Source organism: Ananas comosus, linkage group 1, assembly GCF_001540865.1.
Source record: "Ananas comosus cultivar F153 linkage group 1, ASM154086v1, whole genome shotgun sequence".
In the NCBI taxonomy this organism is placed as follows: Eukaryota; Viridiplantae; Streptophyta; class Magnoliopsida; order Poales; family Bromeliaceae; genus Ananas; species Ananas comosus.
Window position 1 is genome coordinate 24417744 of NC_033621.1, and position 21982 is coordinate 24439725.

Below are 21982 nucleotides of genomic sequence, written 5' to 3' on the forward strand. Positions count from 1 at the left end.
CTAGGGTTGTTTTTTTTTTATTTGGTTAAAATTTTCTTACAAGTAAAAGGGGTTTATTTATTTACCATAATTATTATTAGTATTTTTTTAAAAAAAATTTTTCTCTTTTAAAGATTTTGGGGAGGGGGGGAATCTATATTGGGAGGAGATGAAGGGGTAATTGTGGAGGCCGCGCGATTCCGATTCCTCCGACTAGACGCGAATTTGCCCCAAATTTTCCCCAAATTGGTACAATCTCGATCGCTTCCCCTTCCTCTGCGCTCTCTCCCGATGCCAATTTCGTCGCCGGAGGTGGCCGGAGCAATCGCCGGAGACCCGATTTCCGGCCACCTAGGGTTTCTACGGTGACCTAGGGTTTTCATTGGGGAGCAGTTCTCTGAGCTCAACCCATTCGGTTATGGCCCTCGACAAAACCTAAACCCACTTCATTGCGATCGCTAGTTGCTGTACTCTTCGTTTATTTGATCTCAATTACGGTCCTTTTAATTAGTATTTTTGAGATTTTTGTGTTTGATTGCAATGTCACTCTTGTTCTAGTAGTATTTGATCATAGAAAGGTTGTATCTTCGGTGCATGTTAGGAAATTAGGGTTTTTGCTTTTGAGTGTAGAGCTTGAATGGTTGATGCTCGTTTTCTTTTGGTTCTACCATTTAGGTTTTGGAAGAGATTCTTATCACATTGATTATAAGTAGTAAGATTTGGGAATCAACAGTGTGTATGCCATGAGGATGGAGCTCATAATGTTGAGTGTCTTATACTATTTTAGCTTTCAGAACTCTAACATGTGAGAATTGTGGGTTTGGGTTCACGATGTTTTAGTACTTTTCGAGGTGATTGTGTTTGCTTGTAATGACACTCTTCTTTTAGGAACATTTGATCGTAGAGAGACCGTGTATTTATTGCATGCTCGCAAATCAGGTTTTTTGTTGTAGAATTGAAGTTTGGCGTTGAGTATACGACTTGCATGGTTGATACTTGTTTTTGTTTATTTTTAATTTTCTTTATGAACAGTTCTAAGCTTCTTTAACTCGCAGAATTTTGTAACTTTACCAACTTACTCTTTTGGGTTTCTTTGTTTTTCCATCAGGGTTCAGAACGTTTTCTTTGAATTGAGTCGTCTGCGCCGCCAGCAACACCAATTAAGCTATAAGTTGTAAGCGTTTGAAAGACAAAAATGGAATGTAACAAGGATGAGGCTCTTAGGGCCAAAGAGATTGCGGAGAAGAAGTTCGTCTCTAAAGACATAGCGGGCGCCAGGAAATTTGCTTTGAAAGCCCAAAATCTCTTTCCCGGCCTCGATGGCGTTAGTCAAATGATCGCAACCCTAGATGTTCATCTCGCATCAGAGCTCAAAGTTGGGGGGGAGAAAGATTGGTATTCAATTTTATCGGTAAATCCTTCAGCAGATGATGATACAGTGAAGAAACAGTACAGGAAATTGGCTCTTCAGCTTCACCCTGACAAGAACAAATCTGTCGGTGCCGAAAGTGCTTTTCAGTTCATTTCTGAGGCATGGAATGTATTATCCGATAAGAGCAAGAGAACGCTATATGATCATAAGAGAAATATAAAAGGTTTTCAGCAAAAGACTTTTCAAACAAAAAAAGAAAGCTCAGTTCCTCATACTGCAAATGGATTCTATAATTTTGTGAAGAACACTGCACAAAAAGAAAAAGCAGCTAGGCAACAAACAGCTGGTGCGAGTCGAACTAATACCGTTCCACCTCCTCCTAATCCTGAACCACCAAAATCGAATACATTTTGGACTTCGTGCAATAAGTGCAAGATGCAGTATGAGTATCTTAGAATATATCTTAACCATAATCTCCTTTGCCCAAATTGTCATGAGCCATTTCTCGCATCCGAAACTGCAGCCCCGACCAACGGAATCAATACTAATCCCATGCGGCGGTCGAACACTCAGCAGAATCAGAAGAACTCTAAAGCTAGCGGTCCTGGGAAGGGCACGGCATCTTCTTCCGATAACAAGGCAAGCTTCCAATGGGGGCCGTTCTCCAGAAAGGCTGGTGCAGCAAGTGCGAAAGCCACTTCTACGGCAGCTGCGCAGGCTGCGAACATGGTCCATCAGACATATGAGAAGGTTCGGAGGGAGAGGGAGGAGGCGCAGGCGAGAGCTAAGAGGGAGGAAATCCTTCAGAGGAAACTGAATTCGCTGAAGAAGACTTCGAGCTCATCTGGAAATTCTAATATTGAAACGAGTGATAGTTTACATGCAAAGAAAAGAAAAGGAGGCGGTGATAATTCTGAACCAGCAGACTCGGTTATGGGGCCTGAAAATGCTAAAAATAGAAGCTTTGGGTCTAATACAACAGCTTCTGAAATGGAAAGAGTTAAACCGACCAACTTAGACCGGGGATCTTCGCAATTGGATATTCGATCTATGCTGATGGAAAAGAGTAAGGTTACACTGAATAAAGTTTTAGAGGATTGGAATAGTAAGAAAGTCGAACTCGAAGAAAAAGAGAGGGCAAAGAAAAAACAGAAAGTGAAAGAAAATGATGAACAAAAGGGGAAGGAGGATAAGCAAGACAAATTAGATGATAATGCCAACATTAACATTAAAAGACGTCCTTCCAGTGCTGATTTAAATGATGAAGTTAATGAACCTGTATTAGCTATGGAAGTTCCTGACCCAGATTTTTATGATTTTGACGGTGATCGGTCTGAGAAGTCCTTCCGATGCGATCAAATATGGGCTACATACGATGAAGAAGACGGAATGCCTCGTTATTACGCGCTTATTCAGAAAGTTATCTCTTTGAATCCCTTCAAGATCCGGATGAGCTATCTTACCTCAAAATCAAACATTGAATTTGGACCCTTAAATTGGACCTCCTCTGGCTTTGCCAAGACATGTGGCGATTTCCGTGTGGGTCGATATGAGGTCATCGATACGGTTAATATTTTCTCTCACCAGGTTAGATGGGAGAAAGCCCCGCGTGGGTTTATAAAAATTTTTCCCAAAAAAGGTGATATTTGGGCCCTTTACCGAAATTGGTCTGCAGATTGGAACGAGCATACACCTGATGAAGTAATCTACAAGTATGACATGGTTGAAGTACTTGATGAATACAATGAAGTTAATGGTATTTCCGTTATCCCTTTAGTGAAGATTGGTGGATTTAAGACGGTATTCAAGAGGCATACAGACCCAAAAGAAGTAAAGAGGATTCCAAAAGAGGAAATGTTTCGGTTTTCACATCAGGTGCCATCGTATTTACTAACTGGTGAAGAAGCACAAAATGCTCCTAAGGGTTGCCGTGAGCTGGACCCAGCAGCAACTCCTTTGGAACTTCTTCAGGTAATTCCCAAAGCTAAGGAGGAAGACTTTTCATTGAGTGCTGAACAAGAAGCCATTTGACATTTTTGGGGGGGCCCAAAGCTGTATAGCCTCATATACCTCTTTTTGCTGTTGCTGTGATTATGCTGCTGGAAAAAGCACTTTATTTTGTTCTGTTCTGAGACAGTTGGCATCGGATATCTCTAACCTGAATTTTGTTTTCAATAGACAAAAGTATCTTAGGTTTTACAAAGGTAGGGTACAGATTGCAGAGATTAAGCATTGCCGTGGAGAAGCTCTTTTGGTGGTGTTTCTAGAGGAAATGGAACCTTCTGTGTTCTGTAAGGTTAGTTCATTCTAATTTTTGTCGTATATAGTCAAATATTATACACGCAAGATTTAGGTATTTAATTCATACTCGATTATCAAATCTTGTACTATTATTCTTTTGTCGGCAGTTGCATCTGTCCTTCTGAATAATAACAGCATAATTACTGCACCTTTTGAGATTTTCAGTTGGAAGAATAGTTAAGTAACATTACCTTTGCTTTACTTGACTGTTTTGTATACGCATAATAATTGGTTGCTTACTTGTCTGTTTGTTTCTGTTTCTTCTAGTTGTGGCGTACTGTTTCATTCTTTTTAACTTACTATTTTTAGACAAGTACTTTCTTTTTTTCCTGAAATTTATTTCCTTAAATTACCTTAAAATGTGCACAAATCAGTTTTCTTGGCGTGTACCTTCCAGCTTGTTTCTTCCCTACACTTGGTAAACCTTAATATTCAGAGTAGGAGGATATTCTTGGCTAGTTTTTGGTGGCTTGATAGCATTGTTCGGGAACCCAGGCGTAGTTGCCAATGAGTGGTAAATGAATTTTCTGTAAAATTGGATCCTCATGTAAATCTTCATCAACTTTTCCGATTTATAATTTTCCTAATGTAAGGATGCTGTCAATTCATTTACCGGTTATATAATATTTGACTATTTTTATGGTTAAACTACTTATCAGCCTACTCATGCACTTGCATACTGCATATGCACTATGCCATGGCTACACTTCCCTGAAACGTGAGCATTTTTAGAATGTTTTCTTTACCATATTGGTGCCTACCAACCATTTTGGACTCTAAAATTGCTAACAAGAGAGAAGCATGTTTCTGTTTGTTTGTAAAAGCTATAAAATGTGTATACAAGTATATACAACATCTTAAATTTTCTCATGTAGGCTAGGCAACTATGGGATGTCAATTTGCCTAGCCTTGTCGTTTATCTGAAGGCAAGCATCAACCGGCCAATTTATTCAATGCTATATGGTGGCCTATGTACCTGTATATGCGTTTGTCTTATGCACCTGTATATGCGTTTGTCTTTGGATATCCCACGTTGGTCAGTGGACCACATAGTTTGCGGAAAAGTGATCTGCCCACATTATACTACATGCACACAAATACAAGATACAGAGACTACATCACACGCTATACACTGCTACGACCGATCTTCAATAGTAAGGATATATTAAGTACACAGCAATAGACTACGCTGCACACTACAGTTAGGTGGTCGCTAACTTTGTTGCTTAGACATCTAGGAAACTGCATAATGACGAAGTCCCCATTTGACGATGTGTTTGAGCTTCCAAATGGGTGTTCCGTAGTGTGGACCACAGAGAAGGCATCTTGCAAGGTTGTGAGAGGCCAAGTGGGTTGACTTTGGAGACTTGGGATCTCAGAAGGAAATGCAAGGTTTCGTAAAGTCAGTTGATTGGCGAAAGAGAATCAAAATGTTTTGTCCAAATCTGAAGTGGCTAGACATATAGGGATGCTCCCAAAATGTGTGGACAATGAAAGTACATGCAATGGAGAGCAGAATGCAGTGTTGGCGATAGCATCCACTTGGAAGCTTTTGTAATTGCACCTACAGGATGCTTGCTGTAGCACAGTCTTGCATTCCTGAAGCCTTACGCTGCAAGTCAACAGTTGTCTAGAATTTTGGGAAAAGAAACCATTGTCTCACCTATAATTCATAAGGTGAAATCTATAATTCGTTAGGCGAAATTTAAGTAATCTACCATACTACATTATGTATTATGTAGTACAATCTCACATGGTTGTTCAAAAACATTACTAGAAAGAGGAAAAAACACAATTACGAGACAAAAGGTGCAGGTTTCAAATAAAAAGGGCCAATTTCATGCTCCGCTAGTTATCTCTCATATTCATTTGTTCAATATTCATCCATCATATCCTTCTTATTCCTAGCCGTCTTAAAAATACATCTAACAAAAAAGGAATAATAAATAATATTAATATGCATTAATTAAAAAAAAAGTTAATGCGTAAGCAATGCCTAGGCAGTCGCCTAATGTGTCAAGCCCCCTATTTTTTAAAATCTACCTAATTGACTGGCCCCTAGGCAGTAGAGAGATATAAAGTGCCTAGGCAGTGCTTTGACGACCACATATATATATATATATATATATATATATATATATATATATTCGCGCACATTCAAACAGTAGATATTGATCTTGATATTCGCAGATTATTTGCATGATGCATATATGGACGTTCCATGCTAGTGGCACAACACCGATAGGAGGGAGTAACAAAAAATATTCTGAAAATCGAGCTATTGAGCTGTGGAATTTTACTTCAGTCTATATTGGTTCAAATTCGATATTTCTGATAGGGTTCATTTGGTGCAACGGTGTTCATAGATCTTGTACTGATAGCATGCTAACAAAGGTCATCTCGCAATAATTTTTTTTACTCATTAATAGCATCTTAATCACATCTTTTAAGGTGAATATCGATTACTTGTCATTTATAGTCAATCATATTTTGTTCTTGTTTGTCACATTGCAATGTCTATTCTGGTCTCAATAGTTCCTCGAATAATGTTTCAGTTTCTTTGTGAACTTTCTTTTTATTACATATTCTTATGTACTTGTTTATCGACCACTTGTCCCTAGATTACAAACTTGCCCTATGACATATGCATTACTAGTATCTAGGCAATCTGCGTGATGCATAGCTGACCATATGCACACTTATGGCCTACATGCTTCTTATAAGCAAATGCATTTCGCCCATTTTCATATTCAGCCAAGTTCTTTTTTGGAGTACCTTGGCAAAGTACATATGTACCTTTTCAGTGAGGTGATTAGACAAAATTGCCAGGATTTGTTTTAGTCTGCATACAAATTATTCAGCTTGGAGTTGCAATATATTGTGATTAGTATGCATCTACATTATTTATATATGTAAACATTAAGATAGTAAATGGGCTCTAATATTTGATGATATTAAATTGTCCAATGTACTCTTGTTTTTTCCCCCTATTTTGTTCCTACCAGAAGGTGGTTTAGATTTGGCATCTCCTTGTAAAGTTAAGTTGCTCGTTTTTACTCAATGTTCTGTATATTGTCTTTCTTGCAATTAGAATCTATTGAACCTCATACTTAATAGATCTTTGGTGGATACTATGTTACGTCAGTCGAGAATGTTTGTTTAAGCCAGGTAATATAGTTTTGTAAGGTTGTACAATGTCAACTTCAAACTCATTTAAGGATATCAAATAACGTCGGTCTGATATTTGCATAAATTGCTTGTTGGTCTATCAATGTGTATTTGTTCTAATCTGAATTTTCTGAGATTTATTAAATAATAGTTGGATTCTGATCTTCTATTCACTATCTGAATTCCTTTTCGCTGTTCTCATGTTCATTTTCAGATGTGTTTGTCTACTTAATTTGAGTGCTATTGTTATAAAATGAAAAGAAAAGCTAGACCAAATCAGTACAACCTAACTTTCATATTTTTCAGAAATTTGATATGATGATTTTTATTTGGTAATTTCGGACACTGATTTTATGACTTCTTTTTGGTTGATCCAGAACAACTGTAGCTGCGGAAATTGAAGTGGGAAGCAAGAGTTTCAACCATGCGGTGTTTGATATGATCTGCTTTTGGAGGGTAAAATCTCGTAAATTCTGTACCCGACAAAGTATAAAATTTACAATTTTCTATCTTCCGATTCAGAGAACTTTTTATTATAGCAAGTAGGAAATATAGAAACTTTGTTGTCATTTTGGTTTAATATTTTGTAGTACAGTTGGTTTTACTTGGAAACTATACATCTTTTTGATGGGACCATTAATTAATTTTTCATTATAGAATGGTTCAGAAATTAGGATTTTTAAAGCATACCTGAGATAATTAGGTAATTGCTTAATGATCAATTTGTGAGTAAAGACTAAAGACTCGATAATAGTGTGTCACAGGCTTGTGTCGAAATTTGCTATACTTTTGTCGACTAGTGATTTCTGATTGCAGTGTGTCTTAATTTGGTATTTCTGTCAGTTTCATAGCTTAGTGTCTGTTTCGCCCGACTTCTGAGAATAGTTTCTCTCCTAGAGGAACAAAAGTCGGACGTTTTACAAACAGAAAAAATTTGGATCTTTTGACATGGTGGGAAATAGAAGTGATCTTACAGGCCTTCATGGTTCTGTCTGCAGAGGGAAGAAGCTAGAAAGGGGTAGTGAAAAATCAAGTTGGTTTTCTAACTAGGGCAAACAAACCTTTTGCAGAAGCTCCAAGCCTCCAAATTTGTAGTTCACTTGGGCCTGGTTGCGCGAACCCTTCTTTCGGGCTCAGCTCGGAAGAGCTTGACCACACATTTGTCGAAATTTTGATTAGTTTACTAAAAGTTTTATCAGATGCGGCACACTCAGGGCGCATGGATGTCACGGATATGGTTTTTAGGTTCTGTCTAATTGGCTTCTAATAATGGTAATAAGGAATGCATTCGAGTAAGATGCAGCTTCTCCTAGAACCCTTTTTTTTTTTTTTTTTTTTTTTTTTTTTTTTTTTTTATCGTTCTTGCTTTCCCGAGCTTCGGCAACCTACTTTCGAGCTCGATCTTCAGTTCAGCTTGAGCTTTTAGATTCGATTTTGACATCTTAGCTAGAAGCGTAGAAGGGTCTGTTTGATTTAGTTTACAGATTCAACCGGTGGGCCATAAAAAAAGTAAGCAACAACAATTTTACACAGTTTGATCTTTTATTAATGTACAATTATCGTCATATATAGTTGTCGCAGAATCAAATTACAAAACGTTTTTCCTCGCACTTCTCTCCATTTCAGATCGAAATAAAGTTGGATTTAAACCCGTTAGTAACATATGTTTTGTTTTTTTGTCAGATTTTAACAATTTCATAACAAAATATCTGTAAGTTCCCAAAATAAAATTCGTTAGCTAGAAATTCAATTGGGCGAAGAAGGAAAAAAAGTAGTTTGTGGTCAAACTAAAGCAACATAACTATAACCCGATCTACAAAGGCCAATTCAGTGTTGTACGCAACACTATGAAAAGAGACCAAGAAACTAACCATCATAATTCAAAAAAGAGACAAAAGAGGCGACCAATAATGTCTTCGCATTTATGGTTCGTACACGAACAGAAAGGGTTATTAAAATCATTCGTGGTGGCGCCGATACCGCGACATCAAGATCTAAACAACAGTTCTAAGCCATTAAATTACCCGAGAACAGCTTGTGCGATAAAAGCTGCAGAGAGAAATTTCAATTTCGTGCTCGGACCTTCTTGCAGAGAAACACAGGAAAAATCATCCCCTGCACCAGATGCACCGCATGAAGCGCACGCTGCCCCTCCATCTCATAGACAGCTGGGTCGAAAGCACAGCATGGAATCAACGGCTACGAGATGGGCGAGCAGACCGCTGATGCGGCGCACAAAGTGCAGCATTTCAGCTTCGCGAGAAAGCCGTCAAACCAAAGCAGATGGGCACGGGTAAAATTCGGTGCCACATGCAACCCACTGAGAGCAATCGGGAACCTTCTGCCACTCCTTACTCGACATGTCGTATGTAACTAGACTCGAAATGTTAAACGTACCGAGACGGTCCGTCCACCACAGCTTCAGAGAGAGAAAGAGGATGCCCCGATTGCCGAGGCAAGCCATACGCACGTGCTTCCCGAAAAGCTGTAGGCACCACACATTTGGCATTCTGTCCACCTCCTTCCACAGGAGTGTCATCTTCTGCAACTCCCATAAGCACACGCACGTGGCGGCTTTTTTGGAAAGCAGCCCCACGAGCATAAGCCGCCCCTCAAACTCCGCAAGCGCATGGTCCTTGAGATTTTGCGGCAATGGGATGATGAACTGCTTCCACGAGCCGTTGTTTACGTGGTACGACAATATGCCATCAGCTTCCGCTCGCATAAAGTAAATTGCACCGCCGATAGAGATAGCTTGGGACATAAAACTCATGGCGATTGGGAGTTTGATGCTTGGAGGAACCGCGCCGAGCCATGTCCAACTATTATTTAAGGAGTCGAAGACTCCGTAATCCCTGTTGTATGCTACACAAAGTACTTTGTAGCCACCGGTTGAAGTAGTCCCATTTAGCGTCATCCCCACCGCCAATTGTGGTTGGACGGGGACAGGTCCAGGCGGAAGCTTCCGGAACGAACCAGTCAGAGGGTTACAAATGTAGAAGCACTTCTGGCGCATATCCGCAAAGCAGATTAGACCGCCGGCTGAGGCCACAGGACAAATCACATAGCTAATAGGCAAGAAAGGGATGGAAGGATAGTGCCATTTTCTTAGCGAAGGGTCATACATGGCTCCTCTAGATTCCATATTGTAGGTTACCGTGATCAACCAAGGATAGGAGCGTGGGACTTCGGAATAGCTTTTGGCGAAGCTGGTTGAGGTCAACAGGGAATTCCACTTCTTGCAGACAGAACGAAAACGGAAGAATGTAGCTATGGGAAGCCTTGCGATAACGGCTTCGAGAAGCTCTTCAGGAAGCTCTTTCCAGATCTTCTGTTCCATTGTTTCAGGTGAAGCCGAAACAATCGCTTTCTCACCACCCTTTTCTATACGATGTCTCTTGCACGGCGCGGATTCATCAGTTTCTGCAGTCTTTAACAGCTGAGATTTTCCTCCCAATAGCACCCCACAACAATCGTCCTCGATTAAGCCTTTCTCAAAATCAAGTCTATAGCATCTGTGAGAAACCAGAAATGAACAAAAGCTTTCATCAATCAGTCCGCTAACAGCCTAACAGCACAGTTATTTATCATTACTAGTGCTATGAATAAATAACATGAAATGAATAAACAGTATAGCACAGTTATCAAAGTAGGAACCGCACAGAGGATCGAAGGAACTAAATGCACACAGAGTTATGATCAGGTTGGAACAAAGATACAAGCCAGCTCTTTCATCGCCACAAATTTCTTAAAGAGAAAGATAGCGAGGGCAAGGTTCCATCTTTGGTTTCACAATTGCGTATAGCAATAATGAGGAGTTAGTGCATGAAACACCACACCCTTAAAGCTCCTCCTCACTGAATATAATCACATGAACCACACATAGGATCCAAGGAACTAAGAGCACACAGTGTTATGATCAGGATGGAACAAAGACACAAGCCAAGATTTTTTTAATCCCACAAATTTCTTTAAGAGAAACGTAGCAAGGGGCAAGATCCCATCTCTGGTTTCATAATTGTGAATAGCAATAATAAGGAAGAAGGCTTAGCATCCCATGAGCATCATCCTAGTTCCTTCCCTTCCTTATTACGGTAGCCGCGCCCAAAACTCGACAACTAATTGCCCAGAAGTTAGCGCATGAAACATCACACCTTTAATCACATTCCTTTTCCAAATTATTCGCGTATACGATGGCAACCATGTTAGGAGTCATAGCATGAAATGCAAGCACCTGCTTGAGCTCAATGCTGATCATGATTTAGAGAAAAGAAAAGTCCCATTTTTTGACTCCCATGTATAAATTGAGATTTGAGACGGAGACATTTGAGAGTAATGTCCTGTTAGAGTCCAATGAGACTTTACTGCATTCAACATGAATTATACTGACAAAGCCAAATAATTGGAAAAGAAAAAGAACATATTTTTTTGTTCATGATCCAGTAAAATAGAGGTATATACAAATTAAAAATATAAACCACACAACGGAAAAGTAATGGCACTCCAAAGTTCACTCAAACGAAAAAGCCTAATTCAAAAGTTAATGAAAAAATCATTTTTTGTTATAAGCTTACCTACCATTTATCATTGCTTCCAAGCTAATCACACTGTTAAAAGAAAAAAAAACAAAGAAAACAAAAAAAAAAAGACAACTATGTACATATATATATATAGAGAGAGAGAGAGAGAGTACAGTTTTCTTCTCTTTTTTTTTTTGTAGTTTTTGAGAAAATAACTAGCAAAAAGAAGGGCATTAACAGTTTAATCTTATCCAAAACTAAATTTTAATAATAAATACATACAAACAAAAGTGAACTGTAAATAAACCTAATTAGACCGGCCCAAACACCCCCAAATTTCGAAACCCTGACCCCAAGACAAAGCACACGCACCAAATGCTCTACTCAATCCCCGATCCATCGCCAATTCCGAAACCCTAATTAACCTCTCCTCGACCCGCGACCCCAAAAATCCCACCCAAAAAACCAACTCTTTTCCCACCACGAACCACACAAATCACCCTCCCACCACGAACCACACAAATCACCCTCCGATCGCCCAAATCCATCACAAAACTCGACGCTAATCGATCGAGAGCGCGAGACGTTACCTCGGATCGAGGTGATCGAGCGCGTAGTAGGATCCATACATCTCCCACAGCTCCTGGATCCGCCCCACGAGCTGGCTCAGCACCGCCGCCCCTTCCATTCCCCCCCCGCCGCCGGCGGCGCTCTCTTTCTCTCTCCTCACCCCTCTTCTTCGTCTTCTTCCTCTCCTTCGCCGCCCCCTTCGCTCTCCTTAGAGAGAGAGAGAGAGAGAGAGGAGGCGAGAGAGAGCGAGAGCGCTCAAAATGGTAATAAAAGCTCTTTCTCTCTCTCTCTCTCTCTCTCTCGCTCTCTCTCTCTACAGCTCGACCTTTTGCCCACGTCAGCATGCCCACCAAATCGACCCCCAAAGTGGCCTTTATTTACCCCTCATGCCACCGAGATTCACCCCCCTCGGTGAAAGTGTCCGCGTGAGGCCGTATGCGGGGCAAGGTGATGGACGGTGCGTAGCGGGTGTGGATATAATCTAGCGGTGGACAGGTTTCTACGCATAGGGCGCTTTATGCGGCGAGTTGGAGAGTAGATTTGGCGAACAGGTGTGTCCTTTTCTTTATATGAGTAATGATTTGGCTCACCCCTCTTAGTACCCAATGTATTATTAAGAGTCAAATATCACTCCTGTATTTTCACGTTTTCTCACTTAAGTATTCTAAGTATACTGTAATTTTATTTTAATTTTTTATTAGCACCTTTGTTAATTCTTCCTTAAATTATATATAAAAATTTAAATATCTCACCGATGATTTATTATATATTTACTTTAATATTCTATAATTTACTAAATTTTTATTTTAGTATTATATGATTTTAATTTTATTATTAATTTAATAAAAAATTAATAGTACGAAAGTGATATATTTTAAACAGTACAGTACTAAAATGAAAAAGTGTAAAACCACATGGTGATATTTGAAGTTGACTCTATTATTATCACGTTGCTACGCGCACATATGAATGGATTAGAATTTAGTATTTATTTGGTTAGAAAAATAGTCTTTAGAATTTAATAATAGTATTTAAGAATTAATATTTAGAGTATGATAATAATATTGTCGCGTGGTTAATAATATTTTATGGGACATTTGTGGGTACCTATAGCAGCTTGCTTTTTTTTTAATTATTATTCAACCTCTCCGCTGCTTTTCTGGATGGGGATCGGATTGCGTGTCTGACATGGGGTCCTGCAAATGGACGGGTTCTTCCATGAAATTACCTTTTTAGCCCTCTTTATAGATTTCTTTTTCATAATAATAATAATAATAATAATTATTATTATTATTATTATAATATATAGCTTATATATATATACTAGAGTTGAGCTAGAATACTACCGATAGTAAATGAGCCGTTTTACTACCAATTTATTTTCGATGATAGAGCTTCCAAATTGACGATCGGCTCCGTTAAATATGATCTAAACCATTTAAACTACCTAGAAATTAAATTTCACGCACTTTCGATATTGTTTTTTTATCCATCAAGTGAACAAAAAAATGAATGGCTGAAAATAAATACTTTTTAAAAAATGATGATAGGAGTCTTGTAATCAAGATCAAGAGTATATATCTTATTTTAAATAGTTTAAAGAATTTTCTAACAAAAATTCAATTGATTNGTTTTAAATAGTTTAAAGAATTTTCTAACAAAAATTCAATTGATTTGGATATCTTTAAGCCGTTAAACGAGAAAACACCTCTTATCGACCATTAAAATTACAAATTTTGAAACCCTTTGATCATTAGGCAAGTGATGTCGAAAAGATTTGAAATTTGATTTATAAATACTTCAAGTGGTATAGATCATGTTCAATGGAGCCGATCGTCAGTTTGGAAGTTCTATCATCGAAAACAAATCGGTAGTAAAACGGCTCGTTTACTACCGATAGTATTCTAGCTCAACTCATATACACTACAATATTTTTAATCTTTTGACACAGATATGAAAAAAGTTTAGAATCTAAAATTTATGATTTAGTTATACAGTGTAGAATTTAATTGTGGTCTTTATTATTTAGGTACTGTTTGGTTGGGGAATAAACATGGAATAAAGAAGTTTATCCTCTTTATTCTACCAAACGAAGTGAAAAATGACTATTCCTCTCTTAACGGGTTATTCTAGAATAACCCGTTAAGAGAGGAGAACTACTATTCTTCCCACTCCATGGAATAGCAACTCTTGCTTTTTATTTTCCCCTTTAAATAATAGTTTACTTATTAAACTATGATAATTAGTATATTATATTCTTAACAAATCAAATTCTTAAAATAATTTTTTCTATTAATTAGTTTCTAATAATTATAAAATATTGCTAACTAATAACTAATTAACATATTTAATTATTTTCTAACCATTTGAATTATTAGATTAATGTATATTTATAATCAATCACTAATCAAATGATAAATTAATTAATATGTTTGCTCAAATAAAAACTAATATTTATAATAATTAACTAATTAATATTTTAACTTATTAACTTAAGTTATTAACTAAATGTATAATTAAGTAATTAGCTAACGCATTTAATTTATTTTTAAATAACTAAGTAACTAATTAACATGATTCTTCACCATCTTATACAGTATTCCTAATTAAGTAATTAGTTAACTTGTTAAAATATTATTTTATTAATAATTAACATGTTGCTCCATCATATTATAAAATATTCCTTGTTAATTAATTAATTAACTTGTTAAAATATTATTTTATTAATAATTAACATCCTTAAGTAATTAATTTATTTATTAATTAATTTTCTGATTAAATAATTAATTATTTAAAGTACTTATTCAATAATCAACATTTATATTGATTAATTAATTAATTAAATAAGTTGAATTATTTTTTCATTAATTTTTTGTATTAATTAATTAGATAAAATATTATTATGTTAAAACTATAATTATTTTTATGATCCTTACTATTCCAATCTAACTATCCAAACATTATTTTTCTTATTCCCGAGAAAAACTCAATTTTCATCCAAACGCAAAATTAGTTTTATCCCTACTTTTTCCAAGAGTTGTACCTATCCCTAGAATAGCCTAAAATAACTTATTCCCGAACCAAATGGTACCTTAGTGTTTAAGATACTTGTAACAGCACTATTATTATTCAAATTACGGTCTAATATAATGTAATTATTAGTTCGTTTGATTTGATTCAGTCATTTAAACAGGTGGCTTAAAGGTGCTTCACTTATGTTTACAAAATAAATAAGTGAAAAATATTATATAGTTAGTTAAAGTAAAGCTCTTTTTTATATTTTTGAGTATCTTAGACAGGCAAGGCTTGAATTGGCATAAAAAGCCGAAAACTTATCAAATTTTTTAAAAAACTTTACTCAAATAATATATCTGTCTGCGAAGCCTGTCGATGAAACCTTCTGTTTTTTTAAGAGAACATAATGATTTTATAAATGACTAACTCTTCACGATAACAACTTCACAATTTTAAACTATGTTTGTCTTTTTTGTTTTTTCCTCTTCGTTTATTTTATTTTGAAATAAATTTAGCTGAAAATATGAATCAACTAAGATTAGAACTTAGAACCTCAGATGCCAACTACTAAATTTTTTGTCACTTGCGCTGGAGTGGTTGGTTTTAAACAATGTTTTGTTGAATGCTTGGTGTGAACGGATGCAATCGAATTTTCAGCTGCACGTTTTATTTTTCAGCTGGAAATCTTACCAGCAAACGGCTGGGATTTGAGTTCCAGATGCTTTGGCTTCAAAGTTTTCTTTCCTCATCTCCAATTATTCTTTTTTTCGGGTGCAATTAATCATCACACCCTTTGAATCCATCCCATAATTATTATTAAGGATTATAATTACCTTTTTTTTTTATTACATAAAGTTTGTTTGAGTTGTGATAGGTTTTTTCTCTCATTTTTGAGTTTGTTTGAGTTGTGATAGGTTTTTTCTTTTAGTGGCACTAGATATTAATTTGATTTTTAGCCGGTATGGGTTAATAGAAAAAATTCTAACTTTTTTATTTACCAAACATTCTACTAATAAGAGTAGAATAAGAAAAATAATATTAGCGGTGTATTAATGAAGGGATAGTGCAAAGCATCAATGTATAATTTGTTAGGGAACATTTGGTTCGGCATGAAACGAACTGGCAAAATTATTCTTGGTATAAAAATATTGTTTCATTTGTTTGGTTTGACGTAAAATTAGTTTACACTTTTATACAAAAAAATGAACGTGTTTGTTTTTCGTTTTTTTTTTGACAGAAAACTAAAACTCAAACTCAAATCGTGTAAAATATTTCCTCATTCATTTTTTTACCTCCGAATCATATAAATGTGAATTTTTTTTCTTTCAAACAAACAAATATTGATTGCAATTATTTTTTTTTTCTACAAATCAAACACTGTAACGCATAAAATGTATTTTTTACCGAGTTTTTTTTATAAAAAATTAATTTTTACGATTTTACATCGAACCAAACAGACCCTTACGAGTAGGATTCAACTAATAAATAGGTGAATATAATGGATTATATTATTGGAGTGGTGGGTTGTTGGTTAGGAATAGGAGAAGTATTATGAAAGAATAGATGATGGTGTTGGTGGTAATTTTGTGTGTGTGTGTGGTTGAAGAACTGTTCAGGGAGAGAAAAAGTGGGGAAAGATTAATGATTAGATTGAAGGAAAAAACCAAGAAGTGTTTTGGCCAAATGTAATCATGGGTCATAACTATGTGGGTTGAAAAGGTTGAGAAATTAGGGTGGTGGATGTAATGAGTAGTTTCCCCACCCTTTTGCAATCAAATTCTATCTTCTTCCATGATTGAGATGGTGACTCAAATCTTATTTTAGGTACTTTTGGCATTACTCAATTTGTTGTAAAATGTAATGAGATAAGCCTCAACAATGGGCCACTTGGAATAATGTCCCCAACTTTATTTTGCTTTAGTTGAAACACATATATGGGCTTTTTTTGCAAATGGACCCCTGAAAAAAATTATTTTTAAAAATAATCCCAGCAAATTTATCTTTGTAAAAATGACCCTGCCCTTACCGCGCAAGAGCCACGTCAACGCGGGCGGGGCTGGCGGTGGTAGTTAAGTTAAACACGGTGAACCATTCACCGTGTCTAAACACGGTAAATAGTTCACCGCGTTTAGAGCTAGTATGTATTTTTTGCAATATAAATATTGAAAAAAGAATAGGGAGTAGGAATGTCAATGGGTATGGATATATGAAATATTATTCGAACCCAAATCCGAATAAATTATATATATACATAATTTATTTTTATTATTTATACAATATATAAAATATTTAATAATTTTTATTCCTTAGATTTTTATCCAACGGTATAGATTTTTAAAATCCGCTGGGTTCAGATTCGGGTTTTGAGTTTTTGGTCGGATATGGATATGGGTATGAATTTTTAAAATCCGTCGGGTTTGGGTTTTAATTTGATTTTCGGATTCGGATTTGGATTTTTGAAAAAGAAAAAAAAAAGAATACAAATATGAAACACGGTGAACCATTCACCGTGTTTGAACACGGTGAATGGTTCACCATGTTCAACTTAACACACTGGCACCGACCCTGCCCGCGTGGCGCTGACATGGCGCCTGCATGGCAGGTCCTGTGCCATTTTTACAAATTGAATTTGGGTAGGGCTATTTTTTAAATAAAAATTTGTCAGGGGTCTAAATGCAAAAAAAGCCCACATATATACATATATCAATTCTACTTCCATATGATCTACTCTTTTCTCACGCGCGCGCGCAGGCGCGCGCACACACACACACAAAATCATGGCTGTGCACAAGTTAATCGCACTAAGGGGTCGTTTGGTTGTATATAGTTGCAACTGTATTATAGTTATAGCCGCATGCAAATATAAATTTGGTGTTTGATTTAATGTATAACTCTAATTGTTGTAGTAAAAATTGCTGGAGGAGATCCAACTGCAGCAACTGGAACAGTTCCAACTACAGCAATTGGAGAGAGTAATTTTAAACAAAAAGTGAACTTATCTTCTTAATTATTTTTTAAATAAAAAAAATATTATATAGAGCTAATTTCACCATCATATATATAAAATAATAAAATTCTAAAAATTTATTTCTCAACTGAATGTAACCAAATAAATTATTATTTATAATTATGACGCTTTCTACTATATCCAATCAAATATGATGCATGTAGTTGCAACTACTATATTTTCAACTATATCCATCTCTAACTACACTATATTTATAATTACATATAGCCAAACAGCTCCGAAACTTACCTGTTAGAAAGAAAAGCGCACTCTTATAACATTATCAAAATACAATAATAATGAGCTGTGGTAGAAAATATTTTTATATACTTTCCAATTTACTTCATATCGATTTCCGACACGGTTTATATATAATCTAAATTTTTTTAAATATTCATGCATTCAAACAGAATAATATATACTTCCTAAAGAGGAGTCAAAACTAAAGAATTTATGAGACAACACTTGGGCCATGACAAAATAGAGGGAAAAATGTTAGCCCAAGGTTGGCCTTTTTAAGCCATTTTGGGGGCCCAATCTCTTCAGTCTCAGTCACTAAGCACCTTATGACTTTGGGTAAAATACACTCACAAACCCTCTACTATTCAGACGCTTCATTCTCATCCCTACTAATTACATCTTTCACACCTGCACACTTTATTTCCTCCCGAAGTATTGAAATGTTATGCGTATAGAAATTTTCAACTCTTTGTTATCTCTCTTTTTTTTTTCACTAAGAAAGAGTGAAATAATTATTTTATAAAAGTTAATGGTTACTTAAAGAGAGAATTAGTTTGGGTTAAAATGTAATAAATGTGGAAAATTAGACTTGGTGACGATAGTGAGATAGTACAGGGACTAACCATACATTTTTACCCCTCTTATCTTCACCACTGTACTCGTCCCCTCCACTCCTCTCTCTCTCTCTCTCTCTCTCTCTCTCGCTCGCTCGTCGAGAGTTGTAGACCTCAGAAGCCTCCATTAATGGCGACGGTGGCCTTCGCCCCCCTCGTCGGAGCCTTCAAGGGCCTCTCCCTCTCCTCCTCCTCCTCCTCCTCCTCCTCCTACCTCCGAGGCGACCTCGGGGCGCTCCCCCTCTACGGCCGCAGCGGCGCCGGCGCCGTCTTCTTCCCGGTTCGGTTCCCGCCATTGACGATCGAGTCGGCGCACAAGAAGGGCGCGGGGAGCACGAAGAACGGTCGGGATTCGCGCGGGAAGCGCCTCGGCGTCAAGATCTACGGCGACCAGCTCGCCCAGCCCGGCGCCATCATCGTGCGCCAGAGGGGCACCAAGGTACAACCAACCCTCTTTCCCTGGGATTCGGGACTAGCGTTTTGGTAGATTCGGGATTTTGGGATCTTAGGGTTGTTTCAAGTTCGGATTTTGATGCTGTTCTCTTGTACTTGTTACAAATTTTTGGCGTGTAGAAAGGGAACGATGGTAAGAGCTCTATATAGTTTGTTTTGGTATTCGTAGTTTAAACATTGGTATAATAGTTAGCATAGCATAGCGTTTCCTTGTATCATTTTTTAAACAAGTAGTAAGTATCCACTCTTTGAAGTTGGAGTTATATGTGACCTCAAGAAATATACTGGAAAAGGAGTGGCTGAAGCATTTAGTTGAGAAGCTTTTGAGGGCGATGAGTCGTTTTTGAATTAATGGTTATTGGATTCTCAGATACTTTTGTTGTCTTTGGATGTGAATGTAGGTGATTACATATCAGCTCTTGGGTCCTGTTAGGATCATTTTGAGTTGATTAGTTTTAGTTTGGTAATATGTAGCAAGGGAGATTTATGTGTTGGATTCAATATAGTGCCATAGAACTAAACCAGATAGTTAAATGCCAGTTGAGAAGTTAAGCAATATAGTCATCTGGAAAATCTTCAGTAATCCTTGAATTCTCATGCTTACTTTTCGATTACGCCTTTGTAGTAAAACTATAAACCTTTTTCTCCTTAGGAGAAAATATAAATCCTCTATGGAACTGCAAAATGACTTCTATGAAAATCCAAAGTGTTTTTGGAGAGAAATGCTGAGACTGGGAGCGGAATGCGATGTATGCGCTTATTGATACATCTGCTTCAATCATGCCTATGTACATGCGCTTCAGTCATTTGATGTCTATTTGATTGATACTCGTGCTTAGCTGGACTAGTATTGTTTTCACTTTTGAATAATGTCGTTATCATTGTTGGTAGATATGCATTATTAGAAAACACCACATCAATGTGCATTTTACTTTTAACATTTTCGCTTTATATTGGTTTGCAATTGCAGTTTCATCCTGGGAAAAATGTAGGACTTGGAAAGGACCACACCATCTTTTCTTTGATAGATGGCCTGGTCAAATTCGAGAAATTCGGTCCAGACAAGAAAAAGGTATAAGCTGAAACGTTGGTTTTGCCAGGTTATAAAATATTACAGACAAAAATAAACGTGTTTGCAAGGGTATATAAATATAAATATCTCTATGCTCTTCTCGGTCCGAGCTCTCATAATCATTGTGTTTGTTGAATCTGAAAACAGGTTAGTGTTTACCCGCGAATTGAACAGCCAGAGAACCCTAATAGTTACAAAGCAAGGAAAAGGGAGTATTTCCGCCTCCAACGTGAAAAAAGGAAGGCCAGAATGGAAGGTGTAGTTCCGCCTCAATTAGTATTGGCCTCAGCTGAAGAAGCTTCTGAGGTCAATCCTTCTTGCTGATAATTTTAATTTCAATTTCCTCTCTGTCTTTGTTGGGAAATACTCTCTGATGTTTTCCTTTTTCCAATCTTTCATGTGTAAATCATCAATTTCACAAATGACTAAAAAGCCTCATTTCATATATTCTTTCTAATGTATCTTGGTGCCTTCCTAGCCCCTTCTGGGTAATGATAATATATCAGAATGGAGTGTTCACTTCAAACTCAGTATTGTTTTTTGTAAAGTCTCAAAGTACAAAGTAAGATAATATTCAAAAAAGATTGTGTTAATCAGTTTACATAGGTAGCAGGGGATGACAAAACTTGAAAATAACCTTCTTATTGTACAAAGACAATAATAGTTTGCTACAACGAGATCAATAATGATGAACTAAGTCCTTGTGATTGCTCCTGCTTAGAAAATTGAAAAAAATATAGAAGAAATCAAGGAAATGGAAACAGTAGCATGAACACAAATGCGGTGTAATACTCCGTTGGACATTGGAGAAGAACTTGTGGTGGTAGTAGTAGTAGTTGACCCACTGGTTGTGGAAGCACCTGTGCACAACATGTTGAAAAAGATACTTAATATCATAAATTTCTGTTGAAGAATCCTTTTTAAGTAGTAAGTGAATAGAGTTAGAGTAAGTTTTAGAAGATGAAACCTTGGGTGGTGTTAGTGAAGATAGAGTAGTCCGGTGAGCTCGGAGATATGTTTAGAAGCTCTGTTAGAGAGACAAAGCAGCAGAAAAGATGTAAGATAAAACAAAAAGTTAATCTCCTTTTGAACCAACTTCCAGAAACATTATCAATAATTCACTTGCTAAATCTATGATTATAGCACAAAATTTTCATTCTAGATCATTGCACAACAGCCGCGTTAACGACGACATATTATGAAGTGTTGTTTGCGGCAGCAGAAGCAAAAGCTTCAAATTAAAGCTTCTGCTTGCGGGGCTATTAGTTGTGGAATTCTTACTTGGGCATTCAGTGATGCTGGAGTTAGCAATCTTGCAATCCCCCGGGAGCGCAAGCATCCGCGGGAACTGCAATCCAAGGCTCTTAAATCCCGGCGATCCGTCGTGCGTCTGCTGGACGATGAAGCAGAGGCAGACCGCATCTCGCTGCCGGATGTCCGACACCGAACCGCAGCACGATCCTGCCGGCTCGCTGGTCTTCCCAGTCGCGAAGTCTAAGCAATTGGTCAACTTTGTGATCTCATTTCCGCATCTATTTTCAATGGATGTATCGTCACACAAGGCCACCCTTAGTAAACACAGCATGAGGAGGAGACCCCACATGGCTTTTAGCTTCATAGACAGATGTGTCATCTTGTTCTGAATGTAGGATATTGGTGGTGTATGAAAAT

General features: G+C 37.0%; 4 protein-coding genes across 8 annotated transcripts; 2 read left to right on the forward strand and 2 right to left on the reverse strand.

Moving 5' to 3' along the window:
* On the forward strand, positions 114–7479 carry LOC109715715 (J protein JJJ2-like). 5 transcript variants are annotated; one of them, XM_020240882.1, is made up of 4 exons: positions 114–446; positions 1088–3322; positions 3530–3647; positions 7198–7479. In XM_020240882.1, exons 2-3 carry the CDS (start codon positions 1175–1177, stop codon positions 3542–3544), a joined length of 2163 nt encoding a protein of 720 aa, XP_020096471.1. In that variant the 5' UTR covers positions 114–446; positions 1088–1174; the 3' UTR covers positions 3545–3647; positions 7198–7479. The 5 variants fall into 5 exon arrangements, with proteins under 5 accessions (XP_020096471.1, XP_020096440.1, XP_020096454.1 ...); XM_020240851.1 differs by having other exon boundaries at positions 115–446; positions 1088–3647; XM_020240865.1 differs by having other exon boundaries at positions 115–394; positions 1088–3647.
* Positions 8584–12104, reverse strand: LOC109716155 (F-box only protein 6). Its single transcript, XM_020241476.1, has 2 exons — positions 11931–12104; positions 8584–10335 (listed from the first exon to the last, which is right to left on the reverse strand). The coding sequence occupies exons 1-2, from the start codon at positions 12026–12028 to the stop codon at positions 9090–9092; spliced, it is 1344 nt and encodes a 447-aa protein (XP_020097065.1). The 5' UTR covers positions 12029–12104; the 3' UTR covers positions 8584–9089.
* LOC109718866 (50S ribosomal protein L27, chloroplastic) lies at positions 18839–20841 on the forward strand. Its single transcript, XM_020245324.1, has 3 exons — positions 18839–19225; positions 20210–20311; positions 20459–20841. Exons 1-3 carry the CDS (start codon positions 18917–18919, stop codon positions 20633–20635), a joined length of 588 nt encoding a protein of 195 aa, XP_020100913.1. The 5' UTR covers positions 18839–18916; the 3' UTR covers positions 20636–20841.
* LOC109727367 (non-specific lipid transfer protein GPI-anchored 1-like) lies at positions 21465–21944 on the reverse strand. The gene has a single exon (XM_020257505.1). The coding sequence runs from the start codon at positions 21942–21944 to the stop codon at positions 21465–21467; it is 480 nt and encodes a 159-aa protein (XP_020113094.1).